Genomic DNA, 26,559 nt, shown 5'->3' on the forward strand with positions numbered 1-26,559 from the left:
CATATTCAAACAGATAATGTAGGATGACGCTAGTGTTGTCTGGATGACAAGGTTGCCTCCACTGAATTTATTTCAAGACGCTATAGAATAGGGAGTTCGGGGCCTTACCCGGCACCTCTGTCATTATAGGTACTCCTGTCATATACTATGTACCCGAGGAAGAGTTCAACAACAATGGAGCTGCCCCTACACTCAACGCCTCCCCCCCCTCTCAACAGGCCCTCTTCGGGCTGGGCAAGGACCGCAAGCCCAGTGGAAGGAGGCCTGTTAGGGAGAATTCTCATAAATGTGCTAATTTTCCTTACCTTTTGAGACTTTGCTGGATTTCTAAGACTTACTTTAATTTTTATCTGGAAAGAGTGTGAGCCTTTTTTCCCACTCTTTCGTGTATTTTGATGTGTGTTTTACTTTTGTGTTCTTTGGATATGGAGTTTTAGAAAACTCCATAGGCATGATCTTTTTCTTGTGTGTCACACAGCACCCTCGGTGCAGTGGAACAGGGATGTCTTTTAGACTTCCCAAGGTTTAAATACCTTCTCTGGGACTGACTACTGTCTCCCAGTGAATGTAAAGTTAAATTGACTTTACTAGTCTTTTGGAATTGCTAAACCCAGCATACACTGCTTTACAGCTGAGTACTGGAGGGAATACTGAGTGTTCCCTATGCCTAGAAAACTCATGTATCCCTCAAAAGCTACCCTTTCCTCCCAGAATGGCTGGTGGCAGTGGTATTACCATGATTTCCCGACCGCGACCAGTTTAAACGCTCCGGTAGCTGAAATCCTCCGGAGCCATGTTTTTCAAGATGGCGTCTGAGCCCGCTCTGAAAAAACAGGTTCCGAGCGACTTTTTTCTCGATTTCTTTTTGGAAAGGTCCTTCTAGTGTTTGTCCCTGTGCGCCAAACCTGGTTTAGTCCCTTGGTTCGTTGGCCTTTGGCGGGCTTCAGTGCTGAAGCCCCCCTTTGGTGCCTGAGTGTCTGGGGTGGACAGGATGTGAGGGAGGTGCCCGAAACTCCCTGTGCTTAGTCTCCTAGGAGACCGAATGCACTCTGACGTGATTGGCTGGCTGACTGTCCGGCAAGGACAGCCACCTTTCTGGGTGAGTGACAGCTAGGCTGGAATGAATGGTAGAAAACTGTTTAAAGCAGGTCTCTGGGACAGGGAAGGCAGAGTCGACCACTGGAACGAAAGAACCGAAGACGAGCTGAAGGAAGATGACTGCTGCAACTCCTGGACCGTTGGTTTGCCCGGTGAAGCCCTGCTGCAGGTCCGAATTGCCTGAAACTCCCTCGACAGAGAAGCCCTTCAAGGACGACTTCTTCCCTTGAGCTGGTGGGAACAACCAACTCGTAAGCCACCTGGAAATCATCTCCATACTGGTCGAATTTTCAACAGAGTGCTGTTGAAAACCGGATAGCCAGTGAGACGGATACCAGATTGTGGACTTTAAGGCACTCACACCTTAAACCAATGTTTTGCCAAGCTTGTGGCTTCTTCCCTGTGCGGTGCAGGAACCTCCGACGTCCTCCCTCTTGTCCCCACGACTGAGGCTCAGGAACAGCGAGATCTGCAGGAACTTCCAGGAACAACTGCCTCAGCTACAGCTTTTCTTCATTCAAAAGGTACAGTGCAAATGCGGTAGAGAAAGCCTCTTTGCTGCGGTGAACGTTTGTGAAACTTTCCCAACTTTGGAGTCTTGTTCGCTCCTAACCCGACATATAACTATTTTTCGTGCAAACTACTTCTAAGAACATTGGCAAAGACTTAACGGTTTACTACCAGAACTGTGCTATCCTTTCCAAGACACTCAACCATTGACTTTGGCCCAGGCCTATTGAATTGAATGGCCTCTTGTAGTGAACTGAAACTATTTGCCCTGCCTATGAAAGTAACTGTGTTTTGATTCTTATAACCTTTGTCTTTCTAACCCTTTTGAAAGTTACTGATGTGCCATTTTGCACCCACTTCAGGGGAGCCTAAATTGTTCAGAAACTTATTGGTTTAGTACTGTAGTGAATTGGTGTGTGATATTGAGCTGCTTATTACTAGTGGAATGTTTTCTAACTAAATGTGTAAACAAATGTATATTGTGTTACCAAGAAACCTTGAGTAAGTGTTTGTTTGAACCACTGTGATTGCAAGTCCTTTGTATAACACCTTGTACTGCACACAGCCCTCGTGAGATAAGGCTGGCTTAAGTGGTTAAGTAAGCCACTGCTACCACATAACTGTATAGTACAGGCATGTACCAAAGGTGAGATTGTGCGTAAACCTGTAGTCTTAATTGTGTGTAGTGTTCCCAAAGGGTACTGCATGTAATTCTACCTAACAAGGCCTAACTCATGGGTTAGGACGGTGGTTCATCATCTGCGATTCTGTAGTTCTAATAAAGGCCTCTAGATTAGAATTTCTTAATTGACATTCATTCTCTTTCACTCCAGTTGATTTCTAAGGATTCACCAAATTTGTTAATACTTCAGAAAAACCAGATGCGACATTCTCGGCAGGACGTGAGGCATGTCTACCCGGCCCGCAGCTGCATCAATGGATGCGAGCAGGAAAATTAAAGCGCTCCATGTCTGGTTTGCAGGGGTGGGGACAGGTTCCCTCTGTGAACCAGGTGTAATAGTAGTATCTTGTTCTTGATTTTGTTGGTACAATTTCAATCGGCAAGTTTTCTTTCCCACTTTTAGCCGGGGGGAATAGAGATTTAGCTTGGTCAGTAGATTTCTTAGCAAAAAGTTGATACACAGCTCTTACTTCAGTGCATTTGGTCAAATCTTGCTTCAGCCCAATCCCCTTGTTATTGCCCCTCATATAATTAGGAAATTGAATAGTGTAATAAAGATGAACTGCAGGGCTTCTTAAGTTCTTTCTGATATTTATTATCAGTTACATACAGAGGAATGAACACTGGGTCCCATCACTCAGGCTTAATGTCCCAACTGATTTTATTTGAACCTTTGTACACCCACTGACCTACTGACATTACAACAATGACATACAAGCATTCTATCACCCATCCATTCACACAGGCACAACACAACAAATAGTATTTTTTATTTTTGTTTTTATTGTTATTGGTCCCTTTATGTGCCATTTCCTCAGAAAGGGTGTTTTTAGCTGGACATCCCTCTCCCATATCGATCAAAGAGGCCTCCTTGATCTCACTATCTAAGCCGTGGCCAAGAACGTCACTAACCGCCACTTCCTCTCTTATTAGAATTCGTCAAGAATTTTGTGAAGGTTTATTTGCGCCTTTGCTTGTGAAAGATTTTTGATTGCGCAAGTGCTTTTTATTTCTTTTTTTTTGTAGAGCGGGAGAGGAACTCTTCGGTTGCTCCGTCCCCTTATCTGCAGGATGCTCCCCTCCAGAATTGGTGGATTTAGGTGTAGGGGTAATAGGAACTACCTCTGATTGAGGGCCTCCCGGGTCCAAACTCCCCTCCCACTGGGATCATCAAAACACTGATTACTTTGGGGCACGCACTTAGATTGAGGGCGGTTTGCTACAGCTAATAATCTTTCCACAAGAATTCTAATTTCAAATAAACATGTAGTATGTGTTTTCAATTTGGACAGTATATTACCCGATTTGTCAGAGTCCAAACAGGAATCCGCCTCCCCACCACCATCTGAGTAGCTGGAACCTGAGCAGACGGGACGAGGTCCTCCGCCACCCCGTCCTCCCCCAGTGGATACTGAGACAAAGCAAGGAGCGAGACCTCCCCCGACAGGAAAGCCGACGGAGTATCAAGAGTGGCCCATGATCAGACGTGACGATTTAACATATCCCCTGGGAGGCGGGCAGGCAAACGGCTACTCCTCAAGCCTGTTCTGCGGAACACCTGCCTCGATCAAAATAGGCGATCTCCCCCCCCCCGCCTCCTGCTCCAACATCAAGGAGTTGCTCGCTCAGGAGGAGGGGAGCTGCAAGAAGGGCCCCCTCTCCTAAGTAGAAGGCAGCACAGTCCACCTGTGTCCCTTAGGCTGAATAGTGTGGGCTTGCTTTGCTCCTCTTACCAGATCCCTACCTAAATAATAAATCACAGCCAAATTATGTTTATGGAAAGGTTGTAGACCGTAGGCATTTTATTTTCTTACAGAAAATACAACACAACAAAAATCAATACACTGCCATATGCTTTTGGGCACCTTGTGTCCAGTCCCGAAGTTGCCCAAGGCTCCTCCTGAGTCCTTGATATCCCTGGGCCTTCGTTCCTGGGCACAAGCCGCCTACGACATGCTTTGGACCGTGTACCGAAAGAGTACTCGGCGTTCTCACTTCTGCCTGCTCCTTCTTTTTTGGACCGTGTACCGAAAGAGTACTCAGCGTTCCCACTTCTGCCTCCTCCTTCTTTTTTGGACCGTGTACCGAAAGAGTACTCGGCGTACCGGCTCCTGCCTGCACCCCTCTTCTTCCGTTATTTTTGTAGGGTGGGTTGGGTGGCAAACGTTTTTCCTTCCCCTTATCCAGGCACTAAGAGCCTACCCGAGAGAGGTGAACTCTTACCTCTCTCGGTAAGTAAGCCCCTCCTTTTCCTGGCTTACTTATACACCCCCGGCCTTTTGTTCCTTCTTGGGGGTGGCCGGGTTACCCCCCTGGCCCCTTGCTGTTATATTTTGCACCTTCCCAGGTGCTGCTTCCTGCCCTTTCCTGGGCTTTTGTTTCTTGTGGCGCCGTTCGGATGCCCCTCCCTACGCTTTTGCGCCGTTTTCCCCCACCCCGCGCCTAAACTCCCAGACCCTCTATCGTCCCGCATTTCATGCGGCCCGGGGCCTGGGCATATTCATATGGGGGGACTGAGCTGTCTCCTCTCTGCCCCTGCAATGATTTTGCTGTTTGTTGCAAAGCTGTTTGGCTCCGCAAAAAAACGCAAAATAATGGGAGAGCTGCCTCCCTTTTTTCAGCTGACAACGAGGACCTGCTGAATGACAAGAGAGGGCTCCTCCTGTCAGTGTGTTCACGTTGCTCAGTGTGAACACACTAACTGATAGGAGAGGAGTTTTCTCCTGTCAGGCAGCGTGTCTGTGTCGGATGCGTGAGTGATTTTGAAGGGTGCATGGAGGTAAGGTGTTTTTTTTATTTTAATTTAAATGTGTATGTATGTGAAGTGTGTATATATGTGTATTTAAATTAAATGAGTATGTATATGTGCATGAATGTGTGCTTGCATGTTGGTGTTTATGTTGGTGTCAATGCAGTGTTTGGTTTTATGTATGCGTGCATGCAAGGAGTTGTGTGACTGGTGGATGAATGCATGGGTGAAAGTGTTTTATGTGAGGTTGTGCGCCAGCCCCAGCCATAAAGTTAGCAAACCTGCGGGCCACTTAATTAAGGGGTGGGGTCATGGCATCAGAGGTGCACCTAGTCTCAAATTTTGGGGGGCAACGGAGTGGGACTAACACTTCAAATGTTGGGAGGGGCGCTAACTTCAGAGCCTGTGAGGGAGGGGCAAATTACTTATGTGGGCACATCTAACATTCGAATCAGACTATTCTGATGAAGCTTCAATGTTACAACAGGTATGTATGTTTATGAATGCAGGTGCTAACAATGAAATCTTTTATGATAGTAATTTCATGGCCTTTGTTAATAGCAAAGCCCAGGCCCTGTTTAATGTCTGTGTCTTGTTCCGTCTGGCCACGGGTCTGTTGGTCAGCCCGGCAGGGGCTGGATGATAGTTTTGAAAGCGGATAGTGAGTGGGGCCAATGTGGGGCCAATAAACCCATTGCTCTGTCGGTCCCCCCACTGAGGGATGGCGTCTGGGTCTTTCAGCATTTGCAGTGGAAATGGGTCCACAAGCAGCTGCACCCATGTTGGCAGTCTTATGACGGACACCTACTGATAATCTGCAGCTGTTAACCACCTCACTGTATTATTTTGACTTCATTATTGATTTAAGCACTCCACAGGTGCCTGGTCCTATTTTTCTGTAAGGCCTTGGGTGCCCCACAAACATCGCAAAGAAATGTGCCCCGCAAGCCCTGAAACATATTCTACCAGCCCTGCTCCCACTTCCCTCCCAATACCCGGAGCTAGCTAGGAAGTTGAATAGCTAGTTCACCTTACCTTTGGCCAGTAGACGTACCTTTCACCCTATTTCAGAGGCTATTTGCTTTCATAATGCTTTGCTAATCTCTGGAGAGGTGGGCCATCTAAAAGCTGAGATCAGAAGTTAAGACTTTGGCTTTGGCTTTATCAAAGTTAGTCTGTTTATCGCATGGATAGACATTTGTACTCTGCATGTTTGATGCTGCTGCCGCTCACTAACGAGAGGTACGGGCTGGCGACACATCGAAGGAGGCCTTCTGCCTAAAAGTGGGATGGCTTCAGCGCTCCCTAGCGATTGGGCTAGCTTTCCCCATTCAGCAGAGGTCGAGTCACCAAAACCCAACATTTCGGGAGGGGGCTAGAGCCCGATCCGCTCAAGTCCCGTTAAAAACAAACATTGGCAAAGCCAACAGTTTTGGCTTGTGCATAAGTATTAGGCATTTGCCAGGCACTGCTATTAGATGCTATTAGGTACTCAAAACAGTTTGCAAAACAGTTTGCACCTGCTACCATCACCGGCCAGTTAATACCAATACAGCTGTGCCTTTACCATGCCCACATGAAAGCCCAAACTGTTAGGATTGCTAATGCTTGTTTTGCTTTACCCATGTTGCACGGGACCATGCATCAAGGTTAAAGCAAACATACTACTTGGCTAAATTGGCCCACATTGAATTTAGGCCAATCTAGCCAGTTATAACACTTATGGTGCACAGTCAGCCTGGATATACTTTGTGACATGGCATGTTTACTGGCTGGGAGTGCGTACATGGTAATAAAGGCAAATATTGGTGCAGCGGCATGGACCACATGGGAACAACCAGCATGAATATATCTTCATACTAGCATATGTTGTGTGGGAACAACCAGCATGTTGTGTGCAACGGGGCCATGCAATGTATTGGAAAATGTTGCTGTGCACGGTTGGTGACTTGCAATTGGGTTTTTCCATGTGCTTCCATACAAAACCAATTGCAAACTGTATGGATTTCTACCCAGTTTTACAAAGAAATTGCTGTAAAATGCATAATTGTAACCCAATGTTTCAAACATTTTCTTGGGAGTGAGAAACCCCCTCATGTAACCCTTGTTTGCTTTGGGCACCATCACTGTGCTCTGTCGATCCTGCATAATTGGCACAACCATTTAAGCCTTCTCAGTTCAGAATTCACCAGCATGCACTGTACATCATCCATCTGTCGCTGTGTATGTATGATGTGTGTTTTAATGCGCACACAGGGGAAGGGTGCTCCTTAATGCTGGCGTCATTCACAACATGCCGTCATGCCATCCTATATATAATTATGGATATGATACAAAAGTGAGTCCCTTTCTTCAGTAGGGAAATCTAACTTTGCTGTAGTTGATTTGCAGTTGTAGTAATAGAGCATATTTGGGTTCCTTCACACAAACTCGAGGGATATTTCTCGAGTCCCCTGTTTGCGAAGGTGACCGCGCCGCTGGTCTAGTGCATAACATCAAAAGGGGGCCTCACCAAATGCTTTGCCCCGGGCCTCCCCACATCTTGTGACAGCCCTGACGCAAGAGCTATCCGTAACCTGTTCTTCACCGGGGTGACAACTAGAGGTGCGGATAGTATGTCAATATACATCCACGCCCCCAGCTGCTTCAGGCTCCGGGTACGAGGGCCCGACTGCATTGAGCAGAGAGGAGCAGTGCCTTATAGTGAAATGCTCTTTGCAACAGATGTTATGGCGTGTCTCGCCTCCTGCAAATAGCGGTTTGCCCAACGGACAAAGAGAAAATGAAAATAGAAAATCAAATGTTAGCAAGCTTGTCTCTGCCGCCTGCAAGCCAGCAAACAAGACAAACAGGCACTCCTTGTGGCCGCGGCCCGGAGTATATGAGGTGTTGGGAGGAGCTGGTGGGGTGACAAGAGTTCACAACTAAAAAAAGGGAAAATAATAAATGTAAAAGCTAAATAATATGGAAGCATCTGCACACTGTTAGATGAAAACAATGTCTGTGGTAATGTACTCTCCAAGGTATAAGTCCAATTAACAGCGGATACTCCAGAGAGAGAATGCAGGTCCGTGGCAGCGTCTCAGGCCAAACGGGCATTCCCGAGGCACTCCTTGAGGCGCGTGCGCAGTGGCGAGCGGCCCAGGGTTTATGAGGTGTTGGGTGGAGCTGGTGGGCGTGGCAATAGTTCACAATCTCCAAGGTATAAGTCCAATTAACAGCGGATACTCCAGGTCCGTCGCAGGTCTCAGGCCAAACAGGCACTCCTTGTGGCGCTCCTTCTTGGTTATTTGGTTTTCCCTAGACCAAGCACTCCTTGTTGACAATAATTCTCTGCAAGCTATGTAATTCTGCTGCTAAAAGACAATACAGGGCCTGCTCTTCTGGGCCGACACACTCAATGAAGCCGTTTTATGGTCTGATATGGGGTAGTCTGAAATACACACTCTTTTCCCAAGCTACTGTAGGCTGTATCTGCTTAGCGCCTTGCTAGACTACCTTCGTTCAGCTACCTGGTTAAATAAATGCTAGCTCAAACACACGGCTCAGAGCTTTGTGCTAAATCATCAGAAAGCGTCATTAATCTGTATTAATGCTGATTCCTACTGCAAATCTAATATTCCCAAGGAACCCCTTTTGCTCATGTAAAATGTTAAAGCATTATTGAGCACATTTATACACTTCTAAGTGCTAAAGTGCCATCTCATGCTGTATGTATTTACGGGACTACTGTAACTAAGATATAAATATGCACTGTAACCAGCGCCACAATGCCCACTGGCTGCTGTGCGCTTAACAAATGTGAATAAATAAATAAATAAAGTTTAAAGTGACATAAGACTAAACATCCAGGCAGTGATTTCCTATTTAGTGTGCAGATGCCTGAAGCATGGCTAGCATTCTGAGCACGCAGTGCAGCTTGGGTGCTGCTAACACCTGATGTGGAACAAAGTGAATTGGAGCAGAGCCTCCATTTGTCAGTCATGGTTGGAGCCAGCTTACTGAAAACTAGAGTGTGCTTCCCTTAAGAAATGCACAAGTGTCATAATGCCACTGGCCACCAGGGGGAAACCAAGATGGCCGGCTTGGGACAGCAAACACGGCTACATCCAACATCGCTATTCATTGTGGGTAGCGTGGCAAGAACAAATGCAAAGGGAGCACAAAGTTGCGAGTTCCCAAAGTACGGGGCTTTAAGAAATCACCCCTGCTTTCTGAATATGTAGTTAACATGATGGTGGTAAATGGACAAAGGGGGGCAACCTATATAATAAGGTATGCCGATTGGAATCGCTAAAACCATAGTTGGCAATACATTTAGGAACGGGTGCGTGAAACGTTTAGTCGAATTCCGAAGGGCATAATTAGGATATAAGGAGAGGCTGGTCCACTAAAATTGTTGAGTCACATTTTACGAGTGCCATTTTTCAGGGCGCATTTTTGTTCTAGGGCCGAGAGACACACTCCCTTCTTAACTGGGGTTGACAAAGTCAATGATGATCCAGTGCAAGTCATTTCGCAGTGTCCCCGTTTAAAAATAAGACTAATGCGGGGTTGATTGAGCATGCCTGGTTCTGATGCGCTTGGGGCCTTCTTCGTGGGTTTGCCTGTGCAATGTGCATGTGGGCAAGCGGTCATGTAAATAGCATTCGTAGATTGGCACTTTGTATATGCTCTCAATGCCCACGTTCATTTGAGGACGTTCATCTCCATTGTTTCAATGATGAAGGAACAGGGTGCATCATTGCTGCAAGGCAAGCTCTCAGCTCCTTGCTGCTATAGTGGATGGATTTGGTCTTTCTTTCTTGATGAATTTACCGTAGGTGTTTGCCTCCTTGCTTGATGCCAAGATAAGGAGGGGTTTTCTGCCACTTTTGTTGAGTACGTTTCTTGATATTATAGCTGTACATTAGGTAGCTGTACACGCCAACAAAACGTTTCTTCTCTAGTTTAGGTGACTGAATTAGCCTTTATTTTGTTATATTCGTTTTTTAAGGCGGCGTGGGTAACATCTGGGTAACATCTAGCTATGAGGTGGCTAAGTGAGTATTTTTTGTGGAATCAATTACGTCTCTAATGTGTAAAAATTACCCGTATTGGACGTTGTCCCTTCGGGCCTTGAAGTGTTGGCTTTGCTTTGCCCCGGGATGGATCTACTATGCTTTGTGTTATTCCTGTATATGTTAATAAACTGTTGTCCTCCTGGTGATAAATGGTGATTTCTAGGATTGGAAGAACAACCATGCTGTGGTATGTGTGGTGAAATTCAGGTTCGCGTTGCATTGTTTGAGACACACATAGAAATGATTTGGTGACTCAGTTTCACCCTGCCAGAAAATAAATATACAATCAATGTAGCAACAAATAAAACAATGAAGGTCCTATTCAAGCAAATGATTCTTCCCTAAACTCCAGATCTTAAAAGATACATGTAGCAACACCTCAGCGCACGTAGTTCTGGTATGGATCATTGGACCAAATCAAGTCTTCTTCAAAGGCCTCCATGTGTAAGTCAGATGGACTAGGTTCAAAACCTGCCTTTGATTTGAAGACAAAATGTGTCGTTATACAGGGAGACATTTCACTGTCACAGTCAAATTCATAAGCTCTTGAATGAAAGCCGTATGCATGGTATGGGATGTAGCGCGTAGGCCAAGGTATTTCTCTGCAACTTCTGTTGCTTCGTCTACGTGAATGTTAGGATAAGGAGAAGCAATGTCAACTGTTTCTAATATATCAGCGCTGGTGTTGAATTTGGTCCTTTCTATTAGTTTGATGACATCACATGTTTCCTTGGGAAATACGTGGGTTTACTGTGCTTGAGGTTGTAGAAATAAGTCAGTGAATTTGGAAAATGACTCAAAGATAAACCCACATGGTTCTTCCTCATGGTCTTACTGCATCCTTGTGGATAGGCTATGGGAGGATGGAGTTCTGGGATTAAATCGTCATGCTCCTGATGACTAATGGAGCCTTTAGTCCTGACGTCTGCAGTGCACTCCGCAGCTGGTAGTTGGTTCTCCATTGTGGGATCTGTGTGTAATGGATTGTTCAGTTACTCTGTAACAGCACAATCATATTCCTCCTCGGAGAATACAGCTATTCCCATCCCTTGTCTAAGGGTTTCATTGATTCATATTAAACTATAAACAATTTAAAGTAATTTGGTTAGTGGGGACTGTATTTGCCGCTGCAATTAATATTCTACATGTCGTGAAGCAGCCATGTTTCAAATGTCAGGATCTCTGGTGGCATCCTATGATTCGCAGCGTCAAAGGTCCATTTAGATCTCAAGCCTGTTGCGTGTGGAGGAATGCCGTCATTACTGTCCAGACATTGAATGCTCGGTCTGATCTTTCTTAGTCTATGTCAGAATGTACCCGGAAAGCGCTGCTGTTTCTGTGTCACATAGGGTGTGATCCTGAAGGCCTTCCACCTAGCCCAGAAGACCCCTGCTAACCACTTATGGTCCATTTGGACTTACGTTGCATCCTCAGCTTTGACCCTGACCTATGGAAAGGTTACGCTGTTGGTTTTTCAAGTTCATGTTGCAAGCTGCTAGCTGTGCATATGTTGCTCTCCCCCTAGCATGAAGGCAGGTCGCCACACATGCACAGCATACTATTTCCTACGTGCACAAGAGTGAATTATCACGCAGCACCGGCTAGTGCCGAGGGTACGATTTAAGCCCTGAAGGAAGACGCAAAGAATGTAGTAGTACAAAAAGACCGCCAGGCCTATCTGTCCTGCCTATAGGCTGCCTACTGACAGACCTCACATGGTCTCCAGTGTTACCCTTTCTTTTCCCTTGCTTTCAGTACCTTTGTTTTGATGGTTTCGTTCAGAAGACTGAGTGGAACACCTTGATATGTAGTTGCGCCAAAGCACAGCACCCTGAAACCCAAGTCCTTGAACTCAAATACCGCCCACCGGGTTCCCATCATCAATTAATAAATTTGGCTGCTTTGCTCTCCCCAGCTTGGAAGGTTGCCCCCAATAACCCGCTGTCCCCCATTTCACCTCACAATGGTTGACTCCACACCCACAACCCCACCTCTCACCCCTACCCCATGTCACCTATCATTTGGGGTCTCCACATAAGTCCCACCCTCTGTCCAAGCAGCCCCACACTCGAGCTCTACCCCTCCCTAAGCCACATCCAACCTCTCCTTACTGTGCCTTTCCGCTTCTCCTCTGCACGCGTAAATATAGGAAGCAGAGCACACTTTCTATGACTATGCGTTTGGTGGATCACCGGCCCAGCCTTCTGGCTATTCGTATGCGGTGAAAAAGGGTTTGATGAATCCGTCTTAGCAGAACATGAGTAGAACCTCTCAGAAAGCAGCTGCTAGCACTAGAAATCGCATTTGCAAGTAATGTGCCTCTAAACACAGGCACTCTAGGAACATATGCAGTTATAGAACCGCTTCCATGTGTTTGACACCTAAGGACACAGAGGCGGTGCACTCAACCTGCTTGTGTCGAATCTGGATTCTTCAACCCCTAAATGGAACTACGTCACTGTATTGCACAGTATGTAGTAACTGTTGCATGTTTCATTAACTGCGCTCTTATGCCGCTGAACAACCATAGCTAATGGTAAGATGCTTACTTTGCAGTTTTTCATCCGGTCCTTTCCCAACGTGGAGGAGCAAGTGGAGAAGGCGGTTGGGGAGAAGCTCTATCAGCTACTTTTGGTAAGTTATTCTCATTATGAAAGCCTCACTCTCCCAACTTTACATGCAGGGAGCCATTTCTGTCCACCCAAGTGTCTTGACGGGCATCTAAAAAAAACCTTCAACCACAGCTTGTGCATGGCGAGCTAACGATAGCATGTCATTAATCTAGGGAGTAAAAGGTAAGTGGATTCTCAAAATATGGTTATAGATGGTGGAGTTTCGAAATGCATTTTTGCAACTTAACAACGGATCGTAAGTTCTCCTGCATAAAGTCTTCTGAAATGGCATTTTGTTGGAGCCACCCCCCCCCAGATCTGTAGCATGAAGGGTCTGGCATTGAGGAAGCCCTGCCACACCGCCATTGTGATGTACAAAAAAATGATTCTCCATCCAGGGGCCATCCTAGTACTTCACACTTGAATTAAGATATTCTATTCAATGTCACAGTGACTCAATAACTGCACCAGTCAATATTTGAAAAATCAGTACATAGTAGATTTACTGAACAGCCAACACGTGTTTCGACCTTATAAGACAAGGGGCCTCATTACGAGTATGGAGGTAATCATGGCGCTATTTGCGCCATGACTACCTCCAATACCGGTACCGAGTCCGCCCTGGTTCAATGGGGACTTACCGGTCTATTCCGACCTTTGCCAGACCGGTAAGTCCCCATTGAAAAAGCTATTCCCCATTCCCATTTAGGCCCCCATAGGGTTCAATGGGAAGGGGGAAGGCGCAAATAATGGTACCGCAAATTGCGGTACCGTTATTAGCTCTAAAGTCCCTTAACGGGTCCCGTCCATAACGCCTGGTAAAACCAGGTGTTAAGGAAGGGACCCGCTAAGGGAACTCGGAATAGGGCGCAAAGGGATTACCGGCACCGGTGCCCTTACCGGTGCCCGGTATCCCTTTGCGCCCACTTCGTAATGAGGCCGAAGGTCTTCCTCTGGGCAATTCTATATGACCAGTTGCCATCAAAAATCACTCAAAAATGTGGTTCGAGTTCCGTGGGTCACTTGCTCTCTTCGTTTTAATACAGAGACGTTCACTCCTTCCTAGTAACCTAAATGCTTATATATGCTGATGCGAAATCTGATTCCAGTGTTGTGTGGTGCAAATGCTCATTGCAATATTACTAGTTACCCTTGCTGACCTTGGGCTGGGGTCACTTTACTCTGACCAGTGCTAACCAACCTGCAACACTAGAATAAGGCAGGTTGAACATTTGAGGATATTAATTTATTGTTGCGTTCGATGGCCACGATGGGGGTTATAGCCAATCTTTTTATTTTCACCATCTTATTTCTGGCCTCTGGTCATCCATGGATCCCTGCACACTAGCTGGCATATTGACTTATTTGTAGCAGATTGTTGACTTAAATGATAATTTCTGCCACTTTTTCTTTTGCCTCTCCGGTGGCCACATTATACGCGTCATTCCCAGCAATTTTTCAGAATAATCGGCTGGGTTTGTTTTGACAGAAGCCATTTAATTTTTTGGAAGATCACAAGATTTTCTTTTTTCCCGAAGTCTACCTTTTTGTTCTTTCCGTATTTCAGTGTCATTTTTTCCTTCTGTCACGAATACAAGTCTTTTCTAATGCTGCACACTTTGTGCTTTGATATGATGTGATATGATATGATATGGCATTTATAACGCGTCTTTCCACAAGTGCTTCAAGGCGCGATGAAAACTGAAGACTTAAATAAATGTGCCCACTATGTTCCTCCACAGTGTGGCCTTTCCCAAGACTCGCACTGTCTCACATTGGTGTAGACCAGGCCACTTGTCAATGCCAAATCATGTTTCTCACGCATCTGTTAAGCCTCTCAACTTCCAAGGACATGGAGACTACGCTCTGCCTGCAAGTGCTGTCCCCACCCCTGCATCTGAGCGTGGCGGCCTTTCCGCTCAGGAAGAGCGTACTCATCCCACCTGTGGATAAGGGCCAGATCCTCCAAGCACCGCTGTTCCTCGAAGCAATACGCTGCCATTGACACCAATTCTAAGGGTTCATGGTGTAAATCTTGTTTGTCTCCCGCTTGCAATTCTTCACTGGTCTTGTCATTAGGTATAAATCTACAGGATTTGGAGACCGTCGAATTTCCTATGATGAAGAGCAAGCAGACCTCCATCCTCAGTACTCAGCCAGGAGTGCTTCATTTGCTCAGTAAGCCGATCGATCCCCCCCACCATGTCTGACAAACGATTTGCCAGTATCATTGTGGGATGGGGTCACACATTGGGCTTTAGATTCACCAGTTCTACCACTCCAACATCAATATCAGTGCCTCAATAGAGACGAAAAGTCTATTCTACTAGCTGTACCAGGCATATCATACATCTGTCTAGTGCGCTCGTTCTCGCTCTCTCATTGTCTCGCACTCTCTCGCTCTACCACATTCGGTGTTTGTGTCTTTCTCGATGTGCAGGAGATGAGTTATTGGGTGAGTGTTTGCTAGAGGTGCCTCAGCTGTTGCTGACAGTGGTGAGACCAGGAGTAGCAGCAGATCCCCGTGGTGGGAACCGGCCTGGTATTTGGAAACATACACTGTCATTGCGCGTGTCCTGCAGAAGTCTTACCAATACACTGAAGACGCATTGTCCGAATGTGAATAGTGCGCAGAAAGACTCCTGGGGCAGGGGGAAGTGTTGGGGTTCTAAAAGACCTTGCAAGAAAACAGTGGACCAGGCTGTAAAATGTACATCTTAATTTGTTATTTTCTGTGTTATGTTAATTACATGCAATTAAGACAATTGTAAGCACAATTTCACCTTTTGTACAAGCCTGTACTACACAGTAAAGTGGTAGCGATGGCTGAGCAGCCAGACTTATCTCAAGAGTTTAAGTGAGCAGTAAAACAAGTTACACAAATGACCCACTAATACAGTGATTCAAACAAACACTTACTCAAGGTTTCTTGGTAAAAGAATATACATTTATTTACTCAGTCAGTTCGAAAACATTACACTAGCAAGAGCAGCTCAATATCACACACTAATAAATCACAAATACACACCCGGTAAGTAAATGAACAAGTTTAGCTCCCCTGAAGTGGGAGCAAAATGGCACTTCAGATACTTAATAAAGGGGTAAAAAGACAAGGTTATAAGAACAGACAGCCAAAATACTTTTGTAGGCAGGGCACAGGGTTTCAGTTAGCTACAATCAGCCATTCTTCTCAATAGGCCTGGGCCAAAGTTAGTGGTTCAGAGTTTTTGTATAGGATACCACAGTTCTGGTAGATAACGGTTAAGTCTTTGCCACGGAGCTTAGAAGAGTTTGGGTAGGCGTATAGTTTGACGAATGTTTAGGGAAGGACAAGCCTTCAAAGTTGAGAAAGTTTCCACGAACTCTCGCAATGGGCGAAAAGATTTCCGGACAGCGTTTGCACAGGACCTTGGAATTGAAGAAGAGCTGTAGCTGAGGCAGTTGTTCCTGGCAGTTCGAGCAGATCTCGCTGTTCCTGAGAAGACAAGAAGGAAGTCGGGAGGTTCCTGCACTGCCCAGGGATGAGGCCAAAAGTTTAGCAAGACGTCGGTTTAAGGTGTGAGTGCCTTAAAGTCAACAAGCTGGTATTCCTCCCTCTGGCTATCCGGTTTTCAACAGCACTCTGATGAAAATTTGACCAGATGGGGGACGGTGTCCAGGTGGCTTACGAGTTGATTGTTCCCACCAAACTCAAGGGAAGAAGATAACCTTGAAGGGCCTCAGGATCGATTTAGAGTTTCAGGCAATTCGGACCTGCAGCAGGGCTTCACCTGTCGTCCAGGAGTTGCAACAGTCCACTTCCTTCAGCTTGTCTTCGGTTCTTTCGTTCCAGTGGTCAACTCTGCTTTCCAATTCCCAGAGACCTGCTTTTAAACAGTTTTCCCCCATTCATTCTAGCCTGCTGTCACTCACACAGCAGGGTGGCTGTCCTTGCCGGACAGCCAGCTCGCCAATCACGCCAGAGTGCATTCAGGTCTCCTAGAAGAATAAGCACAGGGAGTTTCGGGCACCTCCCTCACATCCTGGCCACCCCAGACACTCAGGCGCCTGAGGAGGGCTTCAGCACTGAAGCCCACCAAAGGCCAACGAACAAAGGGACCAAACCTGATTTGGCGCGCAGAGACAATGACAAGAAGGACCTTTCCTAAAAGAAATGATGAAAAAAAGATGACCAGCGTCTGTTTTTACAGATAGGTCTTGGGCGCCATATTGTAAAACATGGCTGATCCGATCTTTTGCTACTGTTGTTAGCGGTCGGGAATAATCACAGTAGTTGATCTAAACCACTGCCACCAGCCATTTAAAGTAGGAAAGGGTAACATTTGACAGTTACATGAGTGTTTTGACTCAGGGGAAGCTAGGCAACCCCTCCAGCACTCTATAGTAAGATAGTGTGTGCTGGGTCAGTACATTTAAAGGGACTAGTAAAGTCAATTTAACTTTACATGCTCTGGGAGACAGTAGTCAGTCCCAGAGAAGGTATTTTAAACCTTGGGGAGTCTGAAAGACACCTCTGCCAATGCACTGAAGGTGTTGTGTGACACACAGAAAAAGATGATGCCCTGGAGTTGTTTTAAAACTCCATAACCAAAGCACACAAAAGTAAAACACACACAAAATACAGAAGAGTGGGGAAAAAAGGCTCTCACTCTTCCCAGGTAAAAAATCAAATCCTAGAAATCCAGCAAAGTTGCTGGGGGTCTCAGAAGGTAAGGGAAATTAGCACATTTTGAGACTCCTCCCTAACACATAGTACCAACAGGGTACAAGGTGTGATGAATAGGGCAGGCTCAGAACCATGCAAAGGTTGGTACCTACCAAAGATCCAACAGGAAGCGCAGTTTGCAAACTAAAGCACTTAGTACTGGCTCATACTGACTACCATTATACCTGTACAGGAACAGTGTGACATGTGAAACTAAAGGAACTATGTGAATGGAACCTTTGGAAGCACCTCCCTTGGCGAAACATTGATTAGGCACATGGCAGGTTGCAGAGGCAGCCATAGGCAACCAAAGCCCAAGGAAGCATTCATAAGGCAATCCTTGGGGTGATGTAGATGAAATGAGCCATTATTCACATATGGGGTGGACAAGGAAAAGTGAGGACGCAAGCGCTGGGAGACTCCCTCCAACCCCTGCCTCACTTCCCCTGGTAGTTTCATCTATGAGCTTACCACATGGGAGGACCACGGCAGAGCAAACCTAGGCAAAGGGCCATGACGAGCATGAGAGACAGACTGCGGGACTGCAGGCTGAACCCTCTGTGATTTATGGCAATGTTTTTTTTCCTACACTTATTCTTTGGATTTAACCACATCATTGTTTTATTTATGTATTTATTTTATTTTATCATTTTCTTTTTCATTTGTAAATCGAACACAAACCCGGAGGCATCAAGGTGCTGTTGCAGGAACCAGTCACATTTAGCCATTTGGGCGATGATACTTGGAGTCAGAAAGTTACAAGTGGCCATTTAGACGAGGAAGAATATAGTCAGATACAGTTGCATGCAGACACAGGTGGTAGATTACAACTGTGGTGTGTTACATGCGAAGGCGTGGAGAGGTAATTCATCCACTATGTGAACAACCAGGTTTTGAGAGCCCTGCGGAAGCCCCAATAGGATTCTTCGTCTCTCAGCGTATGTGGCAGGGAGTTCCATTATGTGGCACCAATGGAGGGAAATCGAGAGCCTCCTGCTTTGGCGTGTTTGAATTTGAGCTGGACAAGGCCATAAGTATAGGGATGTCATGATCTCTGCTTCCAAAAGGTCAGGGTTTTCCCAACTCCCTTGGAAGCAGATCCATAACCCAGGTTCCGAGTGCCAACCAGTCCCAATTGGGACCTTTTGGACCCAGTCCTGGCGCCAGTGGCACCAGGCTCATAAATATGCCCAGTCCCAGCGCTGGAAGCGCCGGGCTCATAATGCTTGGGTGGACTTACCTGCAGCAGACCATGCTGCTTACTTGCCTGCCAGTTGAGCCTCTGATCCTCTTCTGTTTGGAACTACTTTTCCTGGTGGGTGGGGCAGGAGCCACTCCCTAGATTCAGAACACTGGAACTCTTCTTGAAAGCAGGAACTCTTTTCTTACCTAGGCGTGGCTGTGGAAGGAGACACCTAACCACTACAGGAGGCTATTTAAACCACACCCGATGGATGAATCTTGCTTTGCGTTATTCTGCATCCTCTGCAGCAGAACGCTCATCGTGTCTTCTGCATCTGATCCTGGGCCTAAGGAAAAAGGCTTACCATCCTGAATCCAGTCTTCAGCAACACCTATAAAGACAAGAAAGAACAGGTTAGCATTACGGTCTTCAGTGACAGCTCTTCACTTACCTGGTCCATCGGCTGTCACCAACGCCTCGCGCTGCATTCCGGAATCTGAAAGACAAAGGCTTACCTACTCTTCGTGCGCTCCGGAGGTCTTCACACTGCATTCCGGCATCTGAAAGACAAAAGCTTACCAACTCTTCGCACGCTCCGGAGGCCTTTGGCGCTGCATCCCGCATCTGAAAGACAAAACAAGGTGCGTTTAAAGACATTGGGGAACTTTAATACTCATGTGCCATTACTCCTTTCCACATCTAACCCAGTGGATATTCCGGCACCCTGCAGCCGCTCCGAACTTGTACCTGCAAAATAAAAAGACAGTTAGAGCGCATCGTGAAGCAGGCAACAAGCGCTTACTTACGTGCTTCCAGGCGCTTCTATTCATCACACGGGCTCCATCTTCAACTCACTTCAGCCCGTCATCCGCCATCGCCGGAACCCTGCAAAACAAGAAACATCATTACTAAAGACTTTAAAGACATTAGAATTACTCGAAACTTACCGTTCGTGCAGTAAACGACGGACAGCAGTCCTCTGAAGTCAAGAGGCCTGCTCCCCTTATCCAGTGAAGAAACTGGTTACAGCACCCTGCCCCGAGGCAGATGGAGAGCACGGCGTTCACTTACCTAAGGTGAGAGCGTTAACCTTTGGGGTTCTACAGGAGAAGAGAAAGGGAAGAAGAGAGAGACATTCAATAACCCAGTTCCTTAATCCCATATTTTCTATCTGCAGACATCTTACCCTTCGAGTCAGACATACAGTGCACAGAGGTCCAGCCCAAAGAGCCAGCCGTGTGTTACACATCACCTTTGAAGATACGGTATACGCCCAGTCAAGACCGGCGCCTCTACGGGAATCAGGTGAGCGTTACAGAACGCAAAGCCTACCACAAAACTCCCGTCCAGGCGCTATGGAAACCTCGGATACCGACCAGCTAGCCCAGTTACTTGGGGAACTAAGGGCAGAAGTGGATGCAGCCCGTCAGGAAACGAACGCTCTAAGAAGGGAACTGATTATTTCCAAGGAGCGAACAGATGATCTCGCTAGACAATTGCTACAGTCACAAGCCGGACAGACCCCGTTACCCGCATCTGGGGGAAATCTTCCTTCTACATCCTCTATGAATCCAGTGCAGATCAACCTACCTGGGAATGTACCTCTGGCTCCGCCCGAACGATTTTCTGGTGACCCAAAGAGGTTTGCAGTATTTATCAATCAGTGCCGGTTGCATTTCTTATGCCGGCCAGCAGCCTTTCCAACTGATCAAGCTAAAGTAGCTTTCGTGCTTTCGTACCTTAGTGGCAATGCGGCAGACTGGTCGATCCCTCTAGTAAATGAAGATGATCCGGTCCTCCATGATTTTCAAGCTTTTCAGCTCAGTATGGAAAAACTGTTTGCAAGACATTCACAGGGGCAGGCCTTGGACAATGAGCTTCTTTCGTTGCGACAAGGTAATCAAGACCTTTTGGCTTATATTGCGTCTTTCAACAGACTGATAGTGGAAACTCAATGGCCTGAGGACAAAAGGATTACGCTGGTTTATAGAGGTCTACGTGGAGAGCTCAAAGATGTGTTAGCCCAAGTAGTGAATCCCCCACAAGATTGTTCGGACTATATAGACTTAGTCGTTCAAATAGATCACAGACTGCAGAACAGGAAGGCCGATCGTTCCAAGTTTGATGCTCGAGTATTTTCCAAACCGCCAACTCCTTCCAAAGGAGTAGACTCCGGGGAACCCATGCAAATAGGGGGTCTGAAAGGTCCTCTAACACAAAAGGAGAGGGAAAGGAGAAAACAGTTGCAATTATGCCTCTATTGCGGAAACTCAGGGCACTTTCTTCGAGACTGTCCAGTGAAACCTGCCAAGAAGGCAGTAGGAGCTGCAGTTACCAAAGTTACAAACTCTGAGCAGGGAAACGACCTCGCCTGACAAGAATAGAGGTCCTCTTGCCGAGCGTGAAAACCAGTTCCGTGACCTCGCATTTCGTGATACCTATGGTCCTCATTAGCCCTGATAATCCGGATCGATTACATGCAATTGAAGCTGACGTCGACAGCGGTGCCATCAGCAATTATGTGGATCATTAAATGGTTTTGAGGATGAATCTAACTCTTTGTCCCAAGGCTGTAAAGGACGTCATTACTACGGTGGATGGTACGGAGATAGCCTCCGGGCCAGTAACGCATACCACTCAAGAGGTGACGCTAGTAAGTCAAGATGGACACCATGAGAAGATCGTGTTCGATGTGATCAAGGCCCCTCAGTTTCAGATTATTCTAGGAATACCTTGGTTAGAGAAACACAATCCTCTGATCGATTGGCGAGCAAGTACGGTCCAGTTTCCAGAATGTGTCTCTACTTGTCACCCTCCACCTGTTGCACTGGCAGCAATTTCTTCAGATACTCCCCAGTTACCTCCCGAATACCTAGAATACCAAGATGTTTTCCGGAAGGATCAGGCTAACTCTCTACCTCCTCATAGGTCTTATGACTGCCAGATAGACCTGATACCTGGATCTACTCCTCCTTGTAGTAGAATTTATGCCCTCACCGAGCCTGAGAACCTTCACCTTCGACAATACCTGGATCAATACCTGGCAAATGGGTTTATTCGTCCTTCCAAGTCCCCTGCTTCTTCAGCTTTGTTCTTCGTTCCAAAAAAGGAAGGAGACCTTAGAACTTGTATAGATTATCACTCCCTGAACCAGATCACCGTTAAGAATAGATATCCGTTACCTTTGATCCCTGAACTCCTGGACCAAGTCAGAAAAGCATGCATATATACAAAGCTGGATCTTAGAGGAGCTTACCACTTGGTACGAGTAAAAGAGGGCGATGAATGGAAGACGGCCTTCCGCACCAAGTATGGGCTATTTGAATATCAGGTCATGCCCTTCGGACTTTGCAATGCCCCGGCCGCCTTTCAATATTTTATGAACAATGTCCTCAGAGAGCTCATAGATGTGTGTGTTGTTGTTTACATTGACGACATCCTCGTTTATCCTTCATCGGAATCTGAACATCGGAAACACGTGAAAATGGTCCTCGAAAGATTGCGTCAACACAAACTTTTCGCTAAGTTGGAAAAATGTGTTTTCAACGTGACTGAAGTTGAATTCTTGGGATTCATATTATCACCTGGCGGAGTGCGTATGGATTCAAAGAAGGTCGATGCAGTTCTCAAATGGCCATCACCATCCTCCGTAAAAGGTGTGCAAAGCATGTTAGGCTTCGCTAACTTTTACCGCAGGTTTATCCCCGAATTCTCTCGAATAGTCCAGCCCATCACTGCCTTGTTAAAGAAAAACAAACGTTTTGAATGGTCTACCGAGGCGGAACAAGCTTTCCAGGATTTGAAGACTAAATTTATCTCTGCACCAATCTTAAAACACCCTCGCCCCGAACTCCCCTACATCGTGGAAACTGATGCTTCAAGCCTTGCCATGGGGGCAGTTCTATCACAAAAGGACCCGGTAACCAATCAGTTGCATCCCGTGGCATTTTGGTCCTGCAAATTCTCGCCTCCTGAAATCAATTACACGATTACTGACAAGGAACTTCTGGCTATCAAGTCTGCCTTTAAGGCTTGGCGGCATTATCTGCTGGGGGCCCGACACACCGTTACTGTGATTACGGATCACCGAAACCTGCAATATTTGAAAACCGCAAAAGCCCAATCCTCTAGACAACTCCGTTGGGCATTATTCTTTGCCGAGTTTGACTTCATAATTACCTATCGACCTGGTACAAAGAACGGTAAAGCTGATGCCCTTTCTCGGATGGGAGTGGAAGAACACTTGATCAACCCTAAACCTGTACCAATCATTCCCGAACCAAGAATTCTGGGTGTAATCGCCACAGAATCCATAGAGGAAGTTAAGGATAAAGCCAGGCAACTTGTAACTCCAGCAGACATACAGAATTGGCACCTGCAGGGAAAGGACTTTGCAGTAAAGGACAACTTATTGTATTTCCAAGAACGATTATACCTACCCAGCACAGATTTACAGAAAAAAGTAATCTCTTGTTATCACGATTCTTTAATGGAAGGACATCCCGGTATGGCCAAGACCTCAGAAAAGATCAAGCGCTACTTCTGGTGGCCGTCTTGGAAAAAAGATATCAGAGACTTTATAATGTCCTGTGGAGTATGCGCCTAAAACAAGAGTCAAAAGGAAAGACCAGCAGGCCTCTTACGCCCTATTGACATCCCACCTCGCCCTTGGCATACGCTTTCTATGGACTTCATCACCGATCTACCTCCATGCTCCGGATACAATACGATTCTAGTAATCGTGGACTTATTCTCCAAGATGGCGCATTTCATTCCGCTCAAAGGCTTGCCAACAGCAGCAACTCTGGCCCGAGAATTTCTCGAAAACATCGTCCGACTGCACGGTTTTCCTTCGGTTCTAATTTCGGATCGAGGTAGTCAATTTATTTCTCATTTTTGGCGAAGTTGCTGTCGGTCGGCTCAAATTGATGTCAGACTATCGACCAGTCACCACCCTCAGACCGACGGACAAACCGAGAGGACCAATCAAACTCTGGAACAGTATTTACGCTGCATGCTGCAACAAACTGAAAAAACTTGGAAAGACATCCTTTGGATAGCCGAATATGCCTACAATAACTCTGTCCATTCGGGAACTGGGAAAACCCCGTTTTTTCTTTTGTACGGCAGTCACCCTCGAACCTCGGAGTTGGATCCCCTCCAAGATCTTGAAACACCAGCAGTAGACTACCTGCATTCTACAATCACCCAAGCCTTTAAGGACGCTGTTTCTCACCTTCAAAGGGCTAAAGAAAATTACAAGAAAGGAGCAGATCAACATCGGAAGGAAGCCCCTCAATATCAAGTAGGGGATCAAGTCTGGTTATCCACCAAATATCTACCTCTAAAAGGGCCACACACATTCAACCCAAGATACCTTGGTCCCTATTCCATCACTACCATAGTAAACCCAGTAGCGGTCAAGTTGGACTTGCCCCCGCACATGAAGATACATCCGGTCTTCCACGTCTCTCTATTAAAACCCGTGCAACCTCAAACCCGACTAACTAAATCTCCAAAACCTATCCTAGTTGATGGAGAACTCGAGTTTGAAGTCAAAAGCATTCTGGACTCCAAGATCTCCAAATCTAAACTATTTTACCTAATTGACTGGAAAGGCTACGGCCCCCAAGAGAGATCCTGGGAACCTGCCGAATATGTCCACGCTCCTCGCCTAATCAAAAGATTTCACCGAACATTTCCTGACAAGCCAAAACCCCCGGAGAAGCCCGGTTTGGGAGGGGCCTTGAGGGGGGGTACTGTCATGATCTCTGCTTCCAAAAGGTCAGGGTTTTCCCAACTCCCTTGGAAGCAGATCCATAACCCAGGTTCCGAGTGCCAACCAGTCCCAATTGGGACCTTTTGGACCCAGTCCTGGCGCCAGTGGCACCAGGCTCATAAATATGCCCACCCAGTCCCATCGCTGGAAGCGCCGGGCTCATAATGCTTGGGTGGACTTACCTGCAGCAGACCATGCTGCTTACTTGCCTGCCAGTTGAGCCTCTGATCCTCTTCTGTTTGGAACTACTTTTCCTGTTGGGTGGGGCAGGAGCCACTCCCTAGATTCAGAACACTGGAACTCTTCTTGAAAGCAGGAACTCTTTTCTTACCTAGGCGTGGCTGTGGAAGGAGACACCTAAGCACTACAGGAGGCTATTTAAACCACACCCGATGGATGAATCTTGCTTTGCGTTATTCTGCATCCTCTGCAGCAGAACGCTCATCGTGTCTTCTGCATCTGATCCTGGGCCTAAGGAAAAAGGCTTACCATCCTGAATCCAGTCTTCAGCAACACCTATAAAGACAAGAAAGAACAGGTTAGCATTACGGTCTTCAGTGACAGCTCTTCACTTACCTGGTCCATCGGCTGTCACCAACGCCTCGCGCTGCATTCCGGCATCTGAAAGACAAAGGCTTACCTACTCTTCGTGCGCTCCGGAGGTCTTCACACTGCATCCCGCATCTGAAAGACAAAACAAGGTGCGTTTAAAGACATTGGGGAACTTTAATACTCACGTGCCATTACTCCTTTCCACATCTAACCCAGTGGGTATTCCGGCACCCTGCAGCCGCTCCGAACTTGTACCTGCAAAATAAAGACACAGTTAGAGCGCATCGTGAAGCAGGCAACAAGCGCTTACTTACGTGCTTCCAGGCGCTTCTATTCATCACACGGGCTCCATCTTCAACTCACTTCAGCCCGTCATCCGCCATCGCCGGAACCCTGCAAAACAAGAAACATCATTACTAAAGACTTTAAAGACATTAGAATTACTCGAAACTTACCGTTCGTGCAGTAAACGACAGACAGCAGTCCTCTGAAGTCAAGAGGCCTGCTCCCCTTATCCAGTGAAGAAACTGGTTACAGCACCCTGCCCCGAGGCAGATGGAGAGCACGGCGTTCACTTACCTAAGGTGAGAGCGTTAACCTTTGGGGTTCTACAGGAGAAGAGAAAGGGACGAAGAGAGAGACATTCAATAACCCAGTTCCTTAATCCCATATTTTCTATCTGCAGACATCTTACCCTTCGAGTCAGACATGCAGTGCACAGAGGTCCAGCCCAAAGAGCCAGCCGTGTGTTACACATCACCTTTGAAGATACGGTATACGCCCAGTCAAGACCGGCGCCTCTACGGGAATCAGGTGAGCGTTACAAGGGAGTTCTGGTGGGCCTAGATGAGTAGGTCTTGGTAATTTTCTGGGACAAGTGTGGTGGGGCAGATCCAAAGCGCAACTGTGGGTGATGGAAAGGGTCTTGAACCTGATCCTTTCTTGGATTGAGAGCCAATGGATGGCTCTCTGGGCGGTGGAGATATGTTCCATTTTATGGATGTTTAATGCGCACTAAGTTCCTTGGCTTCTCTGGCCCGGACATCACTAGTTCGCTCTCCTTCTTGTGAAAACCCACTCCTTTCATAGTTGAAAAAACAGTCAAGTGGAGTCAGCTGTGAGTGGTCATTATTAAATGCCTGACCATGCCCGACTCTATTAGTGGGACAACTTCAGTTCTTTCTATAGTAGGTTTCCCTTACTTTCCGCATGTTGTTTATATGGGTAATCTTTATTGATCTTTGTGGCCTCCTCCTCGTTTCAGTATTTGTTTGAGTTGGGGAGGGGGAGATGGTTTGAGATTGAAAATATCCCATGAACGCTGAGGGAAAGGGGGTTCGGGCGTTATTGGGATTGGGGGAATACTAGGTCTCGCCTTTGGGTATCTTCCTCCCAATCCCTCATGACCCTCCACCCAGGTGATCCTCCCTCGCTTGTCCACCCCCAGGGTCGGGGATCCAAAAGCGATGGCCCTTCCCTGGCCACCTGAGTGTAAGATCCTGTGGGAGTAGGTGGGAGAATACTGTTTCGTTTCTCACAACACCTTGTATTCTGGGAGTGGTAAAACTAATTATTAGTAATAGGAATCTTTGTTTCATACCTTAGAAATGGTCCACAACAAAGGTA

At 46.6% G+C, this 26,559-nt stretch overlaps 1 protein-coding gene across 3 annotated transcripts in view; it reads left to right on the forward strand.

Moving 5' to 3' along the window:
- The window catches only part of ARMH1 (armadillo like helical domain containing 1), a 743,351-nt gene that overhangs the window by 414,503 nt on the left and 302,289 nt on the right, over window positions 1-26,559 (forward strand). For all 3 annotated transcript variants that reach the window (XM_069642333.1, XM_069642332.1, XM_069642334.1), the window contains exon 10: window positions 12,659-12,736. In XM_069642333.1, coding sequence (XP_069498434.1) covers window positions 12,659-12,736 — 78 coding nt within the window. The remainder of the gene's footprint in view (window positions 1-12,658; window positions 12,737-26,559) is intronic.

The sequence above is a fragment of the Ambystoma mexicanum genome, chromosome 1q (assembly GCF_040938575.1).
Source record: "Ambystoma mexicanum isolate Mex_15411 chromosome 1q, UKY_AmexF1_1, whole genome shotgun sequence".
NCBI lineage: Eukaryota > Metazoa > Chordata > Amphibia > Caudata > Ambystomatidae > Ambystoma > Ambystoma mexicanum.